At 41.6% G+C, this 22,141-nt stretch overlaps 1 protein-coding gene across 1 annotated transcript in view; it reads right to left on the bottom strand.

Moving 5' to 3' along the window:
- Positions 1–22,141, bottom strand: part of dab1a (DAB adaptor protein 1a) — a 290,784-nt gene that overhangs the window by 176,445 nt on the left and 92,198 nt on the right. Inside the window, exon 2 of the mRNA XM_055642479.1 lies at positions 7,578–7,792. Coding sequence (XP_055498454.1) covers positions 7,578–7,644 — 67 coding nt within the window. The 5' untranslated portion in view covers positions 7,645–7,792. The remainder of the gene's footprint in view (positions 1–7,577; positions 7,793–22,141) is intronic.

Here is a 22,141-nt window from a genome sequence, read left to right as displayed (position 1 = left end):
TTATTGCCATATTGCTGGAGATTTTCCATTAAATTATGACAAAAATTTACTTAAGCCTTTGATTGTTAAGTAGGGAAGTAGAAGCCAATTCAAAATACATTGGGCTTTTGGGCCAGGGCTGACCTTGCAGGAATGGTGAGCAGCAGGATGAAATAATAAGGTCCATAATTAAAGATATGCCATTGCATACTAATTTGAAAGCTTCAGAAGACTTTAATCATTTGCCAACAGTAAAGACAATGGCAGGTTCTGCAAAGGAAAACACCTGGGCAAATATCAATCGTTTCAACTGGCACAAATGACAAAAATAGACATATGTACCAAATCACTTAGTACTGCAAGAATCATATATAACAGGATTTGAAGAATTGGAAGACAATAAGGTAAAAGGCTATCAGTTAGCTGGATCAAAAAGGAAGAAAAAGTAATATTGATAATGAAAATTCTGCATTGTGAAGCTGTAACTTATTTTTATATATTCCATGCAAGGAAGAAATGTGACTTTTTATATTGAAAATGATGACTGCAATTTATAATGAACACTTGGACACATTTTTAAATGGTATTGTCTGAAGGTGCAAATAGGATCTAAAGCTATGCTTATATCATAGAAAACATATTTCCATTGTTTAAGCGACATTGTGAAATTTGTCTCCACCAGGTACATTCTTGACATTTACTGAAAGACCCCGATCTAAGCAGCACCAACCCCACCATCACTGTTAATGAGGGCGGAGAGGTGAATTATAGGTTTCTTTAATACAAAGTGGTGCTCCTCAAACTTCTTTAATTCTTCCTGTTGGCAACATCTTTGCCATCGATACACATGTTTTGCTACATGCAATGCATTACAATTCTATCTTCATTTTTATTACTGTTCAGCCAGGAAGGGTACAAACTGGCAAAGGCATTGGTTGCTCAGAATCTATAGTATTCTTCAATAGAATGCAAATAGAACAAATTTGTTTTGAAATTTTATTTTCAGATCAACTTTAGTCTATTAGGAACACCGTGTGATTCTATGCTGTGGCTTTTCATTGCTAGCCACTAAATTTACTTTGTGAAGTGCATTTATTAAGTTGAACATGTAATTGAACATCTAGGTCAATTACAAAACCCAATAATCTGGGCTCCAACTCATAAGGTCATAAGGTCACAAGTAATAGGAGCAGGATTAGGCCATTTGACCCATCAAATCTATTTGACCATTCAACCTTCCCTCCTAACCCAATTGTCCTGCCTTCTCCCCGTAACCCCTGAAACTCTCAAGAAGTGTGTTGATTGTTGGGAGAACAAGAGAGGGATTGTTGTTCAAGTGAGAGAGAATAGACGGAAAAACTAATTTGGTGAATGGGAATGGCAGGAAGGCCCTGAAAATTGGCATTGATTCAATGGGCTTGATGTTCTCCCTCCTCATTGTAAGAAAATATGAAATATTGCTATTTATTTACGAATGCGTTAACAATCTGGATTGAATGAAAATAGTTTGTTCAGTAACTTCCGAGATGACACAAAGACTGATGAAGAAGGGTTCCAACCTGAAAAGTCACCTGGTCCATTTCTCCAAAGTTGCTGCCTGACCCTCTGAATTGCTCCAGCACATTGTGTTTATCAAACACTGATGACATTGTTGAAAGTGAGGAGGGTGGTGTTGGCTATTGTATGTTACCGATGACTTGGAAGGATAGGCAGAGAAGTGGCTGATGGAATTTAATCCTCATAAATGTGCTGTGATACATTTTGGAAGGACTAATAACATTAGGGTACAGACAATAATAGCAGGAACCGGGGAAGTATTGAGGAACAAAGGGACCTTGGTGTACTTGCCCAAGGATCCCTGATGGCTGCAGCACAGTGATACAAAGATGGTAAGAAGATCCTCATTGGTAAGAAGACCTTCATTCATAGGATGAATGTGATTGTACCAGATAGTGTGCAGTAGAGATTAACCATGATATTACATGGGATGGAGTGTTTCAGGGGCTACTGGATCAATTGAATTTGTTTTCCTTGGGGTAGATAAGGCAGTGGGAAGGACAATTGAGGAATGGAAAATTATGAGGTACACTGATAGGATAGGTAGTAATAAGCATTTACCCTTATCTGAGTTATCCATAACTAAAGGGCTTACGTTTAAGGTAAAGAGTAGAGGATATGGAGGAGATTTGAAGATTTTTTTTTAAGTCAGGTGACTGAAATCTGGACCACACTGCCTGAGAGGATGATGACGTCTAATACATCAGGACATATTAGATGAGCACCCAATGTACCAGGACACAGAAAGCCTCAGGCCAAGTGCTGGAAAATGGGACAATATTACCTGATGGCTAGTGTGAATACAGTGGGCAAAAAGCTCTACGATATGACTAATTAAGTCATAAAGAACAGATGAGTTTGTAATTACATCATGTTTGCTTTTGCTTTTTAAATCATTTAACACAAATACATAATTGTGTTTTAGATTATTAATTGATAATTGAATGGGCTCGCCCCGCCTTACCTCTCTGAGCTGCTCCACCCATACACTCCTGCCCGGTCCCTCAGGTCAGCTGGTCAGCTGCTCCTGGAGGTACCGAGGTCTAGTCGGAGGCTCAGAGGGGATAGAGCCTTCTCTGTTGCTGCTCCGGCACTCTGGAACACCCTGCCGCTGCACATCAGACAGGCCCCCTCACTGTCCATCTTCAAATCCAGTGTTAAAACGCATTTGTACTCCCTGGCTTTTGACCATGCCTGAGGCTTTGCTTCTGTTTGTGGTGTTTTTGATGTTTCTTTATTTTACATGTCTTTTCCTACTATTTCTTTTGATTGTTATTTTTGATGTGTATTAACTTTTTTGTCAATGATTAGTGATGTACAGCACTTTGTTGCAGCTATGTTTGTTTTTAAAGTGCTCTATAAATAAAATTATTATTATTATTATTATTATAATTTAAATTATTGTACCACCTCCATGTTCAGACTTTCTGTTATGGTGCATTTTGTATTCTTGGTGATGTGGTGGTGGCTTTAAAACAAACAGAATTGACTGCATGTATAGGAAGGAACTGCAGATGCTGGTTTCAATCGAAGGTAGACATAAAATGCTGTGGTAACTCAGTGGGACAGGCAGCATCTCTGGAGAGAAAGCTTGGGTGACGTCTGAAGAAGGTCTCGACCAGAAACGTCACCCATTCCTTCTCTCCAGAGATGCTACTTGTCTTGCTGAGTTACTCCATCAGTTTGTGTCTATCTTAGAATTAATTGCACTATCCAGAGAGTTGAAGGAGAAGGGGACAGTGGATGATAAAGGACGTGTCTTCACAGTGGAAGTACCACCAGTCTGGACCTCATGGTGTCAGCAACAGATAACACTTTGCTGGACTAACCCAATTTTGAGAATCCAGTGGTGTTTGAGATGGCAGTGGTGTTCTGGGGGGCAGCAAATTAACCACGAAGGAAAGACTAGAAGCAACTAACTGTAAGAGAAATGAGCAAGATATTCCTATTAAGATCATCAAGTCCTAGAACCATATTTACCTCAGTCCTTAGATTCGGTGCTGAAACCAAGCTTACGATTTATTTTCTTCCACAATAAAGATAACACGCATGCCTCACCCAGGCTGTCTCGGATCAGGAGCTGCCCAAGTAACATTTTCTATAAGTGTTTAACCACTCAACAGGGGCTGCGGAGCGTTTTTGAAAGTGGGGGGGGGCTGAGCGATCACTGATCACCGGCCTCGGGGGAAGGGTGTGGGAGGAGGTCCCACAGTAGGGACTTTTTGAAATTTGATGTATTAAAATCATGTTTTAGTGCATTGTAGAAGTATGATTTTTGTTTGAAGTATTTTTAAGCTAATGCAGAGCCTACATGAGAAGTAGGAGCAGGTGATTATTATTTTTGTTATTGCTCGGCCTCCAAAAGCTGGTGGATAATAATACAGGCCATCCCCCACCCACCTGGGACACCGGTCAACTGGTACCAGGTATCAGGGGAACCGGTTACCAGGAGATCCGGGCGACAGGTCACTGAGGTACTGGTTACCAGGCACCAACGCCCGCTCCGTTTATCACTGTGTTTCCGGGCGTATGGATGGACGGGGTGATGGCGTGACTGCCCCAGGAGCGGGGGTCAGGGTCAGTGAGACGGCATGGCACACGTAGTACCTCATGACCCGAGGGAGGGCAGAGGGTGGGGTACGCCGTGGAAGGGGGGAAGAGAGGGGTGTTGGGGCGGGAGGGTAGTGTTGGGCAAGAGGGGTTGTGTTGCGCTGGAGTTGTTGACATGCAGGGAATATGTGGAGTTGGCACCAATATTGCTGCAGGTCGATGGGTGCAGTGGATGGCGGTCATTTGGCCCATTGAGCCCAACCCGTCTCTTTGAACGAGCACCCTCCTAAGTTCCCTTTTACCTTGTGTAGGAAGGAACTGCAGACGCTGGTTTATACCAAAAATAGAAATGCTTGAGTAACTCAGTGGATTAGGCAGCATATCTGAAGAAGGGCCCCAACCCGAAACGATATGTCACCCATTCATTTTCTCCAGAGATGCTGCTTTACTGAGTTACTCCAGCATTTTGTGTCAATCTCCCTTATTGCCTTGCCCTTCCTCCCAGACTTTTATAAGGTTTCCCCTTCAGTGCTAGGCCCAGCCCTCTTTGTGAAGGGACTCCTGAAGCGCTGTCTCTCCACTCTCTGCCGATTGCCGCTGGTGTGATCACCGAAGTCCATGTTGTTTGACTCTTGGAACAACTTCTCCTTGTTTGTTCCACCACAGGATTGTGAACATGCTCTCAGTTTCCTACTCCCCTCCCCTGCAACATAAATAGCACGAGAGTCTACGCATGACTGAGACCTTTCATTGCTCACCCATTCCAGCTTCCCTATGAACTCTTGACATCCTTCCTAGTGTGAGACCAGAGCTGACCCTGGAATCTATCCAGGGTTATCCAGTGTTTGACATGGCAGCTCTCTGTGTTTTTTGTCCCTGATTCCTCTATAAATAGGAGCAGGAAGGTTGGGTTGTTCAGCAGCGTTCTCCATTAGTCCGACCCCTTGACCTTGTGCCCTCAGACCCTCGCTCACTTCCACACGGCTCCGTGTGTGAGTGAGGGAAGTTCCACTCTCCCACCCTCCACCCCATCCCCCCACCTTCCACCCTACCCCCCCACCCCCCTTCACATTCACCGGTCTGCCAGCCCGCCCCTACCACAGTGAGTTGCTGACCCCCCTTCCTGGTGTGTTACAGGTGAGGTTGATGCTTCCTGCAGACACTGTGTCGGTCACTAAAGTACGTCTGCTGGGCTGGCTGCTAACTCCCGCTCCATCTGCATGCACACATATTTCTCCCACCACCCTGCCCTCCCTTTCCCTTCCCCTGTCCCTTCTACCTATATCCCTTCCTCTGGCTTCACATTTCAAGCCTCTTCTCTCCATATCTCACAGTTATTCTTCCAAAAAAGAATATTCATGTCTGCGTTTGTCACTCTCTCACCAGTTTTGCCCTCTACCCACACATTGCTAAAACAGCTTCCCCCCTTGTATCTTTTCTTGTAAATCAGTATCTGCAGTTCCTTGTGTCTTCATAAACTAACATGTTTTTCCAAGTAGACACTTAATCATTATCAAATGGCTTAAAACCCATATGCTGTAATAACCTTCCGTATAAAGTCTACAGTAGTATTTTGGTGTGCTGTTCCTGAGAAATTACCATTCACTAAGCCTGTCCATTGCTTCGTTTACTGATTCATACTTTCTCAGTTTCCCTTTTCCAGAGGCACTGAAAGATCTCAGTCTTCAGGAATCTAAATATTTACAGTTATTTTATATATTTAGTATCACAGTCACTGTCTCATTCTTTATTTTTTTTAATCTGTGACATTTTTCAAAACATCTGAACCTCAATATATGTAACCACTGCTTCTCGTGAAGCTTTTCAACTTTGATGCAGTCCTGACCATTGAATTAATGCCTTTGAATGGATGGCTAAATTATTAAAAGGCTGCCTTTGATGATACCAGGAGGTCCAGCCAGGATAAACATGATTGGTACTTCTCCCGGAAAGTCACAAGTATTTCTCCCCACCCCCGCTGTCCCCTCCTCCCTTAAATCTCTGACTGGTGCAGTTAATTGAGTTTGCTTTAAAACCACCACCAAAATACCAAAAATACAGTGCACACTATAACAGACAGATCCTGAGTATAACAGAAATAAAAATCAGAGACACTACTTCTCTGGAATTAAAATATCCTTTAAAACAGAACGCATCCTATGGAAGGAACATGATTTCGAAACATTCACAATGAATATTATTGAAAATTCAGAGGGATGACCAAACAAGTGGAGATTTGCTATATTACAAGCATTTCCATGCTGAAAGAACTGGATAAAAGCTTCAAGTTCATTTTTATAGATCTTTAACCAATTAGATACAATTAGAAATAAATTAATGAATATAGCCAAATTTGAATTCATGAGTTTGGATATCAAAATACACTCGGATTACATTATGTCAAACTGGAGTGCTTTATGAATCTTCTGTAGTTTCTCATTAAATAGGAAATAATGCAAAGATTTTGATTTTAACGCTGGTTGCAAAACTGGTGACAATAGAACCATCCAACAGACGACTAGTAGATTTTAGATAATGGGCCTTATTTCAATGTTGCTGGGGAGTAGACTTGATGGGCCAAATGGCCTAAATCTACTCCTATCACTTATGACCTTTGTTTCCCCAACTCTGATCTATTAATGAGTTCATACCAGAGACTGGCAGTGGCTTCATCCACTACGATCACTAACAGTGACAGTATCGGAAGAAATATATTCCCACCATTTTAACTGTTCCTCCCATAACTTTCTCATCAGTCAGTAAGTATAATTTTCCTTTAAAATTCAAAGCCAATGAATCATATCTTGGGCATAAAGTACAGTCTTTATTACAGCTGTTAAAAAATATATTTACCCTGACTGAAATAACTTTTTTAATTTATGGCCTCAGCCATTACCAATTTGGACAAAAGTATAAATCAACTTTTATATGGAAAGAACACTTTATGTTGATTCCATAATAACCCATTTCCAGACAAAACACATAATGAGCTGACTCATAAACAATGCCTCTTCCCTCCCTGAAAGACACTAACTCAGGCTGGGCTTTTGTGTTAGAGATTCTATCAGATTTTTAGTACATTAACCAATCTCTGCTCTTCACTTGTGAGCCCAGAATCAGAGCACTGAGAGGCTCATCACCTGTGAAAGACACATCCCAACTCAGACCAGTCTTGACCTAAACCGATTTTTGCACAAGCACTTTCCAGGAGTCATTGGACATCAGCCAGGAGCAGGCATTTGGTTGATTTTTCTAAGCTTGGATTGAGTGATATTGAGACCATTCATTAGCATTGTCACACCATCTAAGATTAGTGAATTCCACACCAGAAGTATTATTAAATCCATGTGACTATTTCGTAAAAGCAACCATTAATAAAAGTAGGAACAGCTTTTATTGGCACAATGTGAATCATTGCCTTATAGGACTGTTTATTAACACAGTGAGTCCCTGAATTAGTCCACAGAGAGGCAACAACAGTGAGAGCCTACCTTTCTTTTTGGACTCCTTTCTTGTGCTGGCTCTGACAACCTGTTGAACTTCTGTCTCCGTTGACATCCTAGTTAATAACTATGTCCTCTTCACACGTTTTGCATATGCAGACCCAATATCACATTCAGGTTCATTTATGATAACTCTGTAAACGTAGATACCAGTCCAGACTCTTTTATCCAAGAGAGCACATTTCACTTACTTCTGCTGGGGGCTGCAAGAGAGAAGAAACATTATGACATTTATTTTGAAGGTTACAGTTTAGGCTAATTAACATTAGAAATATACAATGCAGAAATGGACCTCCATCCTCAATCCCATTGTCTGCATCCCTATATACCCTTCTTATCCAAGTACTGTCCAAATGCCTGGGAACTTGCCATTATATCTGCTTTACCACTTCCTCGGGCAGCACCTTCCATATAAGCAGTGCTGAACTACTATCTATCTCTTTGATAACCCTCAGAATATCCTTGATCGGACTTTGCTGGCTTTACCTTGCACTAAATGTTATTCCCTTATCATGTACACTGTAAACAAATCGATTGTTGGTCTCCTTTCATCGACTTTTTGGAATCATGTGATGCAGCGGTACCGTAAGGATTGCTGATTTCAGTTCATGACGCGGATAGATCTACATCTCCGAATACAGATTTGAAAAATTCTCTTTTAAGGGGCCTTCTCTTCTATTTCTACTTTCCACTTTCTCTCTTCCTTTTTTTTATTTTTTATATACACACTTCACGTTTTTCTACTCTCTACCATCTATTTTTCCACTTTTTCCCCTTTCTATTGTTTTCTTTTTCTTGTCCTGCTTACTTCCTTCTTATAACATAAAACTAGAGGTTGTACATAGAATGGATTACGGTATTACATAGTTGGCACCTAAAATTAGGTTCCACTGTACTGTTTTGTGCTGTATTAACTTCTAATAAAATAAACAAAAAAAAAAAAAAAAAAACAAATCGATTGTAATCATGTATTGTCTATCTGCTGACTGGTTAGCACGCACCAAAAGCTTTTCACTGTACCTCCTCCTTCATTGCTGTGATCTGCACGTGACAATAAACTAAACTAAACTAACCATCATACTGTATAAAACTGTATGAAATATACTGTACAAAAGGTTTTCCCCTCATATTTCCTTTAATTTTTCTCCCTTCTTACCCACTAGTTTTGGACTCCTCTGCCATTGGGAAAAAATTCTATCTGCCCTATACCAATCATAACTTTATAAACCTGCATCTGGTCACCGCTCAGTCACCTATTTTCCAGTGAGAATAAACCTAGCCTATGCAATCTCTTCTTACAACTACAGCCCTCCATTCCATACAACATCCCATTGAACCTGCTGTGGGGTGACTAGAATTGTTCACAATAATACAAATGCAGCTAGACCAATGTTTTGCACAGCTGCAAGGTGACATCTCAAGACTTTTACTCCATCATTGGCCAATGAAGGCAAGCATTCTGAATGCCTTTATCATTACCTTATCTACATGTGTTGCCATTTTCAGGGAACTCTGAATTTGCCTCCCAAGGTTCCTCTACACATCAAAACTCTTAAGCTCCCTGCCATTTACCGTATATGTCCTATTAGTATTTGGTTTCCCAAAAAGCAATGCCTATACTTAACCGGATTAAATTCTATCTACAGCAACTCTGTCCAACTTTCCAACTGATCTATGTCCTCCTGGATGCTTTCACAGCTTTCTTTGCTATCTACTACTCCAGCAATTATTGCGGCATTAGCACATTTACTGATCGACCTACATTATCATCTAAATCATTTATATATATGATGAATGACATTGGTCCCAGCACCTATCCCTGTGGTACACCATTGGTTATAAACTTCCTGTCAGAAAAACACCACTGCTCTCTGCCTCTTGTCACCAAGCCAATTTTGCTTCCAGTTTGCAAACATGCATTCGATCCCTTGGGCCCTAACTTTCTACTCCAGCCCACCATAATGATCAAAACCATGTGTAAAATCCATGCTTACCATGTCTATTGACTTGCATTCGTCACTTTTCTTGATTAAATTCCATTCAAAAACTCAATTACATTTCTAAAATATTATATCCCTTGCATATTTACTCCTCTTAATCACTCTGTCTTTCCACGTGAACAGAAATTCTGCCTCTCTGAATTCTTGCCAATAATTTCCCTACATTCGATGTCAGGCTCACTTGCCTATCCTGGTAACCTGGCTTATCCCAATTGACCTTTGTAAATAAGTGAACAACATTAGCTATCCTAGCCTGTTTCCACCTCAGCCATGCAAAACTGCAAAAATCTCCATCAGAAGCCAAACAATGACCTCCTTAGCTTCTATGTTCTATGTTCTATGTTCATGGTATCCTGGGATAAATTCTGCCCTGAACTGGGGATCTAGCCACCTTAATGTGGCCTTGAGTCCCCTTTTCCTTTCTCTGTTCAGTGGCACTAAATGAACTTGGAGCCATATATTTTTTTAAAACACCTCTATTCTCCAGAGTAACAAAAAAAACCCTAAATATTGGATCCTAATCTATAAAATATATATATGTAATTTTCAGCAAATCATCACATTTTGGCAGTCTCAAGAACGACAACTGAACTTTCAAACGGATCTTTATTCGAAAGTTCGCTTTTCAGTACACAGGTTCTCTCGACACATCTGGCCACATCGGTGGTCAGTGCTGAACTGCCGCGCGAAAGCAAAACCGCGCGAAAACAAGCAGCCCCTCCCGAATCACATGACCGCGGCTTCCGAACGCCGGGTTCGATATCTGCGTGCGCCAGTAGACACCACTACAACATAATATTTAATTAAGTCCCCTGATTTTGTATTCTTTCCCCCCTACTGAGAACCATCATATATCCAGTACAGTAGTGGCAGTGCAGTGCCTTCAATTATTGAGCAACAGGATAGCAATTAGGAGCAGCAATTAGGAGCAGAAATCCAAGCTGATTATTTAACACTTCAATATCTATTTTTCAATATTTCAAATTTAGGGGCATTAAACCAAATCGCAACATCTCGACTGCCAGCTCAGATGTGGCCATCACAGCTCAGCGGTGGTGTAAAATCAAATGAAGTCCTTGCAGAAATTGAATTAAAGGAATGGCTAGCTGCACAGGGCATGTAAAAGAGAACGATCTAGGTGATAATGGTGTGTGTATTGATAATGAACATTTAACAAAATAAAACTTTACTTTCCAACAATGATAAAAATAATTTGAATTTTTTTCAATAATATTCAGCCCATGAACTCATATCCATGAAATCACAATTCTAAATAGTTATACAATTTTCTCTGTATATAAAAGCACAAAGTACAACAATGTCCAGAAAGTTCTGTTTTGATTGCTGACTAGCTTAGTGATTAATAATAGATCATTCATTTATTTTTTAAGATGTTAGGCAGCAGTATATATGTAATTGTATATGTGTTCCCATAAACTACAAATATCTGATAACACCACTTACTACAATCTAAGGAGTCTATAGCAAACAGCAAAAAGCTATTCGACTTCATCTGAATTTATTTGATGACGATGAAATAGTGAGTGATGCTTGCTGTCAACCTCAAACTATTTATTATTCCATGTGACATGCCTGCAACGTTGCATTAAGTACTGCAATCGGTGGGACCATGTTCATTATGCTGTTACCAATGAAACTTCTGATGGTCGATAGAGGTCACACACCTTTGACCAGCATTATCATTAATGAAGGACAAATACAAAATGCAAAGGCAACTTTTATTGTTGGTGTTTTCTATTAATAGTCAAATTATGAATTCAATTAATAATGGTGTTCTTAAATGAATAGAGCCAGCAAATGTTACCGCATTGTGTCCTTGAGATGTGACGGAGGATCTTTTCTGGTGAGAAAAGCAGGTTGCATGAAAGGGCAAAAGTGAAGTACATCCTAGTTTCAATCATTGGAGAAATGAAAAATAAAGCATGCATTGCTAACAAGAGCAGCATCAATAAATTGCAAAATACGATAAACGGTAAAGGAGAAAGAAATGGGAGATTGCAAAGAGAGAACTGGCTGTGTTCATTTCCTGTCAGGAGTCTGAGGTTTAATCATTTCACTGCAATGTCTTGGGATTATGAAGAGGTGTTATACACTTACATTTTGAAAAACAAAGTGGAAAGGTTTTCAACAAAGATAATACTGTATCTCTAGCTAAACCTCATTTCAAACAGCACACACAGAATTGAACATAACAGACAGAACGGGTGCTTCTGCAGCCAACATGACTTCTTGAGCCTGCTCTGTTTTTCAGTGAGATCATGACTGATCACAGATTTGCCCTCAATTCTACTTCATATCGGCTGTAGCCCTTGATTCTCCTTTGGTCTTAAGTATCATCATCTTATTTACTCAACGACATAATGTCCACGACTGTCTGAGGTAGAGAATTTCAAAGTTTCACAACATTCTGGGCATTGCACTGCTTAGAAGCGGTGCGGTGGCGCAGCGGTAGAGTTGCTGCCTTACAACGCCAGAGACCCGGATTCGGTTCTGACTATATGTTCTGTGTGGATGGAGTTTGTACTTTCTCCCCGTGACCACGTGGGTTTTCCTCGGGTATTCCGGTTTCCTCCCACACTCCAAAGAGGCACTGGTTTGTAGATTGATTTGCTTTGGTAAAAATTGTAAATTTCTCTAGTGTGTAGGATAGTGTTTAGCCATGGGGATCGGTGGTCGCCATGGACTCGGTGGGCTGAAGGGCTTGTTTCCATGCTGTATCTCTAAACTTCTGAGAGAAAAAAATTCAACTGCACCCCAGATCTAATGCAAGTGGCTGAAACGTAATCCTCAAACCAATTCCCTGAATTAAAAAAATACACAAAAGGTCAAACATCCTTGGACCACCTACTCTGTCAAACCACCTCGGTATATAATGTATAATAATAATAACACCACTCACTTTTATGAATACCGATGTGCTTGAACATTCATTATAGGATTGTCTTCCCATCTCATGAATCTCGAGTTTTTGTTCAATAATCTCAAAAGCCAGTATATCCAAAACCAAAACTGTTTGCTGTCATCTAGATGTGGTGTCAGCAAAGCCCCAAATAGTTGGAGTAGCCTGCACTTGTGATAAAGTTCCATTTCCCTTCCTAATAATGTGATGCACCTGCATGCCATCTTTCAGTACGATTTGCTCCAGGGTGCCCAGCTCGTTCTTAATTACTAATATTTAGCGGTCCACATCAGTTAAATAACATTGTGTTTTGAATTATTTCCACCAAAGTGCATTATCTTACATTTCCCACATTATACTCAATCTTTTATCTATTTTGGTTATTCATTTCACATGTGTAGAGTCCTTTATATTCACTTTGAGTCGGCCTCATAATTTATTTTCTGAGTCAAGAAGGGTCCCAACCTGAAACATTGTCTGTCCATTTCCTCCATAGATGCTGTCTGCCACTGGGTCCCTTCAGAACTTAGGTTTTGTTCAAGATTCCAGCATGTGCACTTTTTAGTGTCTCCAACATATTTTTGCACTTGCCTTTGTGTTGCCAGCAAGCTTGGATGGCACAGGCTACTTTCTAAATGGGGATAGGATTCAGAAATTGGAAGTGCTAGTGCAGGATTCATAGGACATGGGAGTGCTAGTGCAGGATTCTTTACATCTAAATCATTAAATATCAAATGTCAATTGCTGAGGGCTTAGCACCTTGGGCACCCTACGTAACTGTTTGCAACCTGAAAATGACCTGAAAAGAGTAGGGTAGAGTGGGGGGGGGGGGGGGGGGGGGGGGGGGGGGGGGGGAGGGAGATATCTGTAGAAGTTACATCCAATTGGAGAATTCAATGTTCATTCCACTGGGTTGTAAGCTAACCAAGCGAAATATGAGGTTCAATTCCTCCCATTTGAGTGTGGCCTCACTCTGGCAATGGAGGAGGCCCAGGACAGAAAAGTCAGTGTGGGAATGGGAAGAGGAGTTAAAGTGCTTAGCAACCGGAAGATCGGTAGGCCTTGCCGATCTGAGCATGTGTCTTCAGCAAAACGGTCGCCAAGTCAATGATTTTTCATGCCATTGTATTGGAGAGTCGAAGAGAATTGGCAGAAGGACTGGAGGTTGCTTATTACACAATAAAATTGTGTAATTTTATTCATTTTATTTAACAATATTCCAAATGTGGTCTGACCAGTGCCTTCCAAGGCCTCAGCATTATATCCTTGATTTTATATTCTCATTCCCACAAAATGAATGTTAGCATTGCATTTTCCATCCTTATCACCAACTCAATCTGCTAATTAACCTTTTGGGAATCCTGCACAAGCACACCCATGACCCTTTGCACCTCTGATTTCTGAATCCTCTCCCCGTTTTGAAAGCCTTTACTCTTACTAGCAAAGGGAATGACTGTATGCTTTGCTGTGCTGGATTCCATTTGCCACTTTTTTGTCCTCTGTCACAACCTGTCCATGTCCTGCAGACTTCCTGCTTCCTCAACCCTCCCTGTCGCTCCACCTGTCATTGAATCATCTGGAAAATTGGTCACAAAGTCATCAATTCCATCATTCACATTATTAACATATAATATGAACAGTAGCAGACCAGCACTGGCCCACACAGAACACCACTAGTCACCAGCAGCCAACCAGAACAGCTCCTTTATTCCCAGTTTTTGCTTTCTGCCACTCAGAAAATCTTGGCTGAAAATCCATGTAAACACCAATCACTGACTCTCCTTTATCTATGCTGCTTGATATTTCCTCAAAAAAATTCCAACACATTTATCAGGCAGAATCTCCAAGGTCTTAACCGTAACAAGATTTCCCTTTTAAATAGTGGTGTTACATTTGTGATTTTCCAGCCCTCTGGAACCATTCCTGACTAGTGATTCTTGAAAGGTCACCACAGCTGCCTCCACAATCTCAATAACTACCTTTTTTAGAACCATGGGGTTTAGTCCTGCTGGTCCAGGTAACTATCCACCTTCAGACCTTCCAGCTTCCCAAGCACCTTCTCTATTGTGGACAATTTTCTCTTATCTCTATGTAATTGGTTTTATCTAAATTGAAAATTCTAGTTGCAGATTCAAGGTTGTCACTCTCAAATTGATTGAGAAATGTTGTAATGTTATGATCATATATCCTCATGGAATTCATTAACATTTTTTTATTAGGCACCCCTGTCTCATCATAAATGAATAGATCTAAAGTTGCTCATTCGTTAGTTTGGTCCACCACATTTTTGTTTTAGTAATCTCTTGAGAATGTATTCCACGAACTTGTCCTCAAGACTACCTTTGACAAATTAATTTGCTGAGTTTATACCATTATTGCATTGATTTTGTTACCACTATTTCTCAGTGTAAGTACTATCGGGTTTCTTTTTGACACACACAAGTGATTGATGTGCAGTATTATTCCTTGTCTCTACAAAACTGATTGTACTTCCTAATATTCTGAAACAATATCCTCTCTCACCACTGTCCTAATGTTCTTCATTCTCAAGAGACCTACCAACTATTTATTCCATCCTCTGTTTCTAAAATGGCATTTTTGTTTCATTGTTTTGATCATTTTACATCTCTGGCTGATAGATCAAACCATTTTATCTCCATTTCTAGCACCATTTCATCTAATTAATTTCAATTTTCGCATAATTTTTCCTTATATTTACCAAAATTGGTACTGTGCTGTGTTATACACTTTGTTCTTTTCTGTCACTCTCTGTTTATCATACCCACCTTCTATACCTGCTATATTTATTTCATTAGAACAAATGACCAGATGCAAAGACTGGCATTAATACAAATGCTTAGATAAACAATTTGAGTGCTCATAAATAACCACTATAAACCAAAATGCCCATTTGTTATTTGGAAGCAAAGATTGATCCCTTTAAAAGGATTGAATGTGGATTATTCATTGCAACATACACCTAAATCCAGTTTAATTCAATTAAAACAAAAAAAGCGAATTTTGATGGTGCAACCTGGGCTCCTGCAAACCCATCGCTTTGTTTCCTGGTTCCAATAAAAATATCTGCAAAGTCTGACATCTGATACATTCAAATTAGGTTGAAATATGTCTGTACATTTGTGACTGTGTTTTACAGTTCACTCATTTATCTTCTTCACTATCAGAATGAAACGCCAGTGTAGTGTACCAAAACTCTGGAGAAATACCAATGTGAATAAATTCTCTTTGTTGTTGGCTTTGTATAGACATTGACCTTGCAGTTGTATCTTTTATAACCTTCATTCAAGGCATAGTTTTTTTGTAATGTAGAAACATAATGCAATGCTTTGGAAATTCTCAGGAGCTTGAGCCAGCCCGCAAAGCAAGCTTCTGTTCTCACACTATGCCAGTATTAACTAGAACACGCATCTCTACGTCATCTTTTTCAGGGAAAATATCTCAGGGCTTTTGCAAGGAGACAGGGAGATGCCAATTGGAAAGAATAAATGGCCAACAAATGACCGAACAAATAGCTTTTCAAAGAAAGAGAGAAAGGTGAAAATAAAATTCTAAAACCAAAAGCGAAAATGTTGGACATACTCAGCAAGTCAAGTCGCATCTGTGGGAAGAGAAACAGAGACGAAATGTCAGGTTGGCGATCCTTTGGCAGAAGGGAGAGAGGTACTGCTGTTCTATAATCTACCTATACAGAATTTACAGATGGAAAAGTCATAAATAGCCAGTTCATCACAAGAGTACTTGTTGATTCACCCCCTCATTTAGGCAATATACTAGTAATTGTAAGGTGCTATCGACCTTTTTATTCAACTAGTGGCCTGGTGCTCAGGGCTTCCTTGTCCAACATATGGCATGGTGCTGTGGACTTTCTCATCAGTCGGCCACTTGGTGTTGTGAAATTTCCTGTTGAACCTGCAGCTTACTGACAAAGGCTTCCCTGTCCTATGTGCCACTTGATAGCATGAGGGTTGTCTCTCCATCAGCTCAACCGTATAGGTTGCTGACGAGTCTTAGCAATGCACCTTATGGATTTAACCCTCCGCTTCCTCTCACCCTGGAAACAAGATGGCATGAGTTCAAGTACAAAGCTTAAGGCAGAGCTTCATTATATTTATATGGCCTTGTTGACTCCCATAGGCTGGTTAACTGATCTTGTTCTCACTCTAACATCAACAAATCCACAAAATCAATGAGAAATCTGAATCTTGACAATCTTCGGAGGATTTGATAGAGAGGAGGAGAATGTTATTGATAACTTGTCCAGATGTTTGAAATGCCAAGCAGTCACTATAAACCAAATAAATTAGCTGGCTAATTCACCTTAACCCTAAACAAAGAAATGTGCGTGGGTTTTCTCATCGGAATATTCATAATATTGTGATGTTTTTTGTTTAATAGCTGAAAAATACTGGAAGGAATTTAAGAAACCAATAAAGAATATGAGCATTTTTGAGATTAATATATTATCCGTCTTTTAGTAGCTGGCAGGTATTGATGGAAAGCAGACATGACAGTAAATTAAGGTGTGAATGTTAAGGGCCTGAGCGGAACACACACACACACACACACACGCGCACACACACACACACACACACACACACACACACACACACACACACACACACACACACACCCCCCGCTCTGTCTGAAAGTCACATGGTGCAAAGCCAAGGTGATACAGACACACGCAGCGATGAACAGGAAGGTTAAAGACGGCTTGCACAGTGTACGGTAAGTCCTTTAAAAAGAGCGGGGAGGGGGGAGGAGGGGGGGGGAGGAGGGGGGGGGGGGGGGGGGGGGGGGGAGGAGAGGGGGGGGAGGAGAAGGAGTGGAGACACTTTTAAGAAGCCAGCCAACTTTTAATAAGCAAGAGATACACAGCTGTAAAGTTTAGCGGGCATTTAACTTTACCGGTCAGTTTTCCTTGGTTCTGTAAACTCGTGTATGAAAATGCCCGGTCAGCAAAGGAGCTTAACTAAAACTACCTACGGCTGCCTCAACTACCAACAACGACATGCCGACTCCACTACTACTGCACCTACGACTACAAAAGTATTGATTTTCTCCATATTGAAAAATGTGTTGCGACCATATCGAGGCCGCGACTAGTTCCCAGAACGCGGGAACTCCTCTCGACCACGAAGGAGACTCGCCAGAGACCACCAGCGAACATGTGGCGATCATGTGGCGATCATGAGGCAAGCGCAGAGTCCCCTGCACTCGCCTAAAAAGTCGCTAAAGTGGGACAGGCAGGCCCTTGAAGCAAAAAAACACAATAGTGTAATACACACTGGAAATCAGAAAAAGTTTCTGATCACACAGCTCCTTGGGAATCTTGGTCAATTGTGATTGTTGGGAAACAAGAGAGGATAGGGAATCTATTCCACAATCTCCCAACCATGTCATCTCCCCAAGAACCACCAAGACCATGCAACCAATTGAATTTTAAGGCATGGATACAAGTTGCATTCCCAGCAAGATTCCAGGAATGTTCAGAGCAGCTGAGAGCTTAGCATTTTTCAGTCGATCAAAATTAGTCTCTCATCAAACTTCATGGCAGGAGGTGAGGGGAACCCTTGCATAATTCTGGGACTGCACAATGGAAAAAAGGCTTCAAGATGATAAGGTAGTTAGAAATCAGAAAGACCTGGCCTTGATGTTATATGTTCAACAGTAACTAATTAGCAATCTATGAGGCAATGTTGGCAATAAAAACATACCCATCACTCCCTTTTGTGGCTGCAAAGCGTGCAAACAAAAACACAGAGCTCAAAATCAGCCAGGTTTTGTACAGAACTATGAAAAAGTCAGCATAGAAAAGGATGATAAATGTCTATAGAGGCACCAATCCTCCCACTTAATTTCTTAACATATATCATCTTGCCTAAACCAATTTCACCAGACGTTTGTACATTATGGCATGAGATTTGTTTTGTACTGGTAAGCAAACATATACTGTTTAAAATGAGGCAATTTGATCAAAACCTCTGTTCTGAGTAGTAATCTTACTGTGAAGTAATTTGAATGTCTAACCACATGTTTTCTTCCTAAGCTATTAGATAAATTGAAGCAACATGTGTGAGGAATCTATTTACTTACACAAGTGGAAAATGTCACATCGCACAGTATGCCATCTTATTCATAAACTTTCCCTTAGGCCATGTCTTGCTTCTAGTCCTATTAACAATGCTATTCAGCAAAACACAATATAGATATATAAATACAGCATGGAAACAGGCCCTTTTGGATCAACATAAATGCCGACTGAATTGTCTACTTAAGCTTTTGTCAATGTTTAGGCCATGTCCCTCCAAACCATTACTTTCCTTGTATCTGGCCGTATGTCTCTTTAACAACGTAATAGGGTGATTTCACTAAAGGTCACTGGAGTGTAGATCCGCACCCACGTGACCAAAATTCTCAAGTGGAGGACACTCGAGGGTTCCGGTACATGTTAGTGGATGGGAAAAAACGCATTTTCCCACCCGTTAAAAACATAGAAAACGGCGAGGTTGTGAGCTGCAATTTACTGTGCCAGTCGGGGTGACCGTGAGGCACAGCTACCTAGATTTACAGGAAAAAAAAAAGATAGCAAGTAAGGTAAATTCAAGAGGGAACTGAAGGTGCCAAACCGGCGGAAGTGAACAGCCGACATTTGCCGTGGATATTTAAAGGTCCAAAATATCGGGAATTATCGCGTTTGCTCGCTGAATTTCATCAAAAGTAAGGCATTATTAACTTATTTTTGATGAAATTCAGCGAGCAAACGCGATAATTCCCGATATTTTGGACCTTTAAATATCCACGGCACATGTCGGCTGTTCACTTCCGCCGGTTTGGCACCTTCAGTTCCCTCTTGAATTTACCTTACTTGCTATCTTTTTTATTTCCTGTAAATCTAGGTAGCTGTGCCTCACGGTCACCCCGACTGGCACAGTAAATTGCAGCTCACAACCTCGCCGTTTTCTATGTTTTTAACGGGTGGGAAAATGCGTTTTTTCCCATCCACTAACATGTACCGGAACCCTCGAGTGTCCTCCACTTGAGAATTTTGGTCACGTGGGTGCGGATCTAGGCTCCAGTGACCTTTAGTGAAACAACCTATTGTACCACGTCTACCAATTCCCCTAGCAGCTCATCCACTTACCCTCCATGTGGAAAAAGGTTGCCTTTAAATATATCTCTATACTTATAAAACTCTGATCTTGGATGTGTGTGTATTTGTGTGTGTCTGTGATGTTCGTGTGCGTTTCACACCTCCTCGAAAACACAATGCGCTATCGGTGAAATTTTTACATATTCCGATAGAGATTTACGCCATGATGTAAAAAATCGCCTTATCTGAAAATTTCATGCATTATTTCTCGAGTTATTTATGAAAATGTTCACAAATCTCAAATAACAAAAAATAAACGAGATGATCTCACTGATGATGTCACAATGGATCTGACTGCCTCTGCTCACGCTGCGAGTGACATCACCCCTGTTCTGCCTTCTGTACTTCTTGGCTTCCTAACTTTTACTTCTTTAAATTCGTCACTTAGCGTTTATAAACTGCTGCTCAGGTCAAGCTGCGCGCACCGCTGGGCTCCTTGAAGTTCTAGAACATGGCGGCGGTGGTCGTTATCGGCGCGCAGGTGAGGGTGTGGGGTAGCGTGATGGGAAGGTGCCTGTGATGGTCATTACTCCCTCTGGGAGAGGCCATCTATGGAGACATGCGCTTCCTCCGTCGATCCCAGGGACCCGGGGAATCATGACGCTTTTTCCTCGTTGGTGATCCCGATCCCACCTGGCGATCTCTGGCCGTCATGGGGACAACCTCCTCTCCGTCTCCCCCGCCCGTTCGTCTATCATGCTGGTGGGTGGGCTTCCCCCCATGGAAGCCACAATCGGCCGGCCCTCTGCTGCTTTTGACCATCCTCAGATCGCGCCCGCACGCCGCCTCCCTCGCGTCTCCGCCGCCCACTCGCCATGCACCCAGCAGCCCGCTCGCCCGCCTGGCTCCCCTCCTCCTCTCCCCCTCCTCCTTTCCCCCTCCTCCTCTTCCCCCCTCCACCTCTTCACCCTCCCCTCTCCTCCCTTCTCCTCTCTCCCCCCTCCTCTCGCCCCCATCCTCTCTACCCCCCTTCTCTCTCCCCCCCTCTCTCTCCTCCCCCTCTCTCTCCCCCTTCTCCCCCTCTCTCTCTCTCCCCTCCCCTCTCTCCCCCTTCTACCCCTTCCCGAAGCACCCGGAGAAAACCCATGCGGTCACAGGGAGAGTACACAAACTCCGTAAAGACAGCACCCGTGGTCAGGATCAAACCTGGGTCTCAGGAGCTGTAATGCAGCAAATCTATTGCTGCGCCACCGTGCATTTGTGAATTTGTGAATTTCTGAAACATGACTTCCCATGGACATAATCATGCTGAATATCTCTAATTATTTACAGCAAAACTGAAATAAAAAATATAAAATGTTGGACATGTTCAGCAGGAGGTCCAGCAACTTCCCGCAGTAAGAGCCGAGTAATGTAAATCATCACATCATCACAGATGCTGCCTAACTCAGTGAGAACCTCCAACATTTCCTGGTGTTTTCGTTTTTAGTTTAGTTTAGAGATAGAGTGGCACAGGCCCTTCGGCCCACCGGGTCTGCACCAACCAGTGATCCCCGCATATTAACACTATCCTACATCGACCAGGGACAATTTTTACATTTACCAACCCAATTAACCTACAAGCCTGTATGTCTTTGGAATGTGGGAGAAAACCCATGCAGGTCACGGGGAGAATGTACAAACTCCGTACAGACAGCACCCGTAGCCAGGATCAAACCCGGGTCTCCCGGTCCCTCTTTTTTGTCATTTAACCAGGTGACGTTTCAGATCAAGACCCTTCTTCAGACTGATGTTAGAGGAGTGGGCGGGACAGAGATAGAATGTAGTCGGAGGCAGTCAGGCTGATGGGAGAACTGGGAAGGGAGGGGAGATGGAGAGAGAGGGAAAGCAAGGGCTATTTTCCGATGATCCAGCTTCGCGGCAGAGGGCCAGGGAATATCGAGTTGGCTGAGGAGGCCACATATAGACCCCGACCTCGGGTGGACTATGAGGGGGAGAACTGGATATTTTTAGTGCCTTCCCTCACAGTGAATTCTGCTGTGGGGGGACGTTTCATGTTGATTTTTATAGTGTACTGTTCTGTGCCTTTTTTCTTTTTTCTCTTTTTTGTTTTGTATGGATATATTGACATTTGATCTGTTCAATTAATTTAACCAATCTCTGTAAAGCACTTTGGTTCAAATACAGGTTTTGTTGAAAAGTGCTATATAAATAAAGATTATTATTATTATTATTATTATTTGAAATGTAATGATCTGTAAACGTTGATTGAAAGATCCAGCATGGACACAGACCCTTCAGCCCTCTGAGTCCATGCCCACCATTGATCTGCTGTTTACACTAGTTCTAAGTTATTCCATTTTGCATTCACTCCCTGCACACTAGAAGCAATTTACAGTTAACGTATAAACCCTCAATTTACAGTTAACCTATAAACTCTCATGACTTTGGGATGTGGGAGGAAATCAGAGCACCTAATGTGCGGTCACAGGGAGAATGTGCAAACTCCACACAGACA

The sequence above is a fragment of the Leucoraja erinacea genome, chromosome 10 (genome assembly GCF_028641065.1).
Source record: "Leucoraja erinacea ecotype New England chromosome 10, Leri_hhj_1, whole genome shotgun sequence".
NCBI classification, from domain to species: domain Eukaryota; kingdom Metazoa; phylum Chordata; class Chondrichthyes; order Rajiformes; family Rajidae; genus Leucoraja; species Leucoraja erinaceus.
This window is presented reverse-complemented; position numbering and strand designations above follow the sequence as displayed.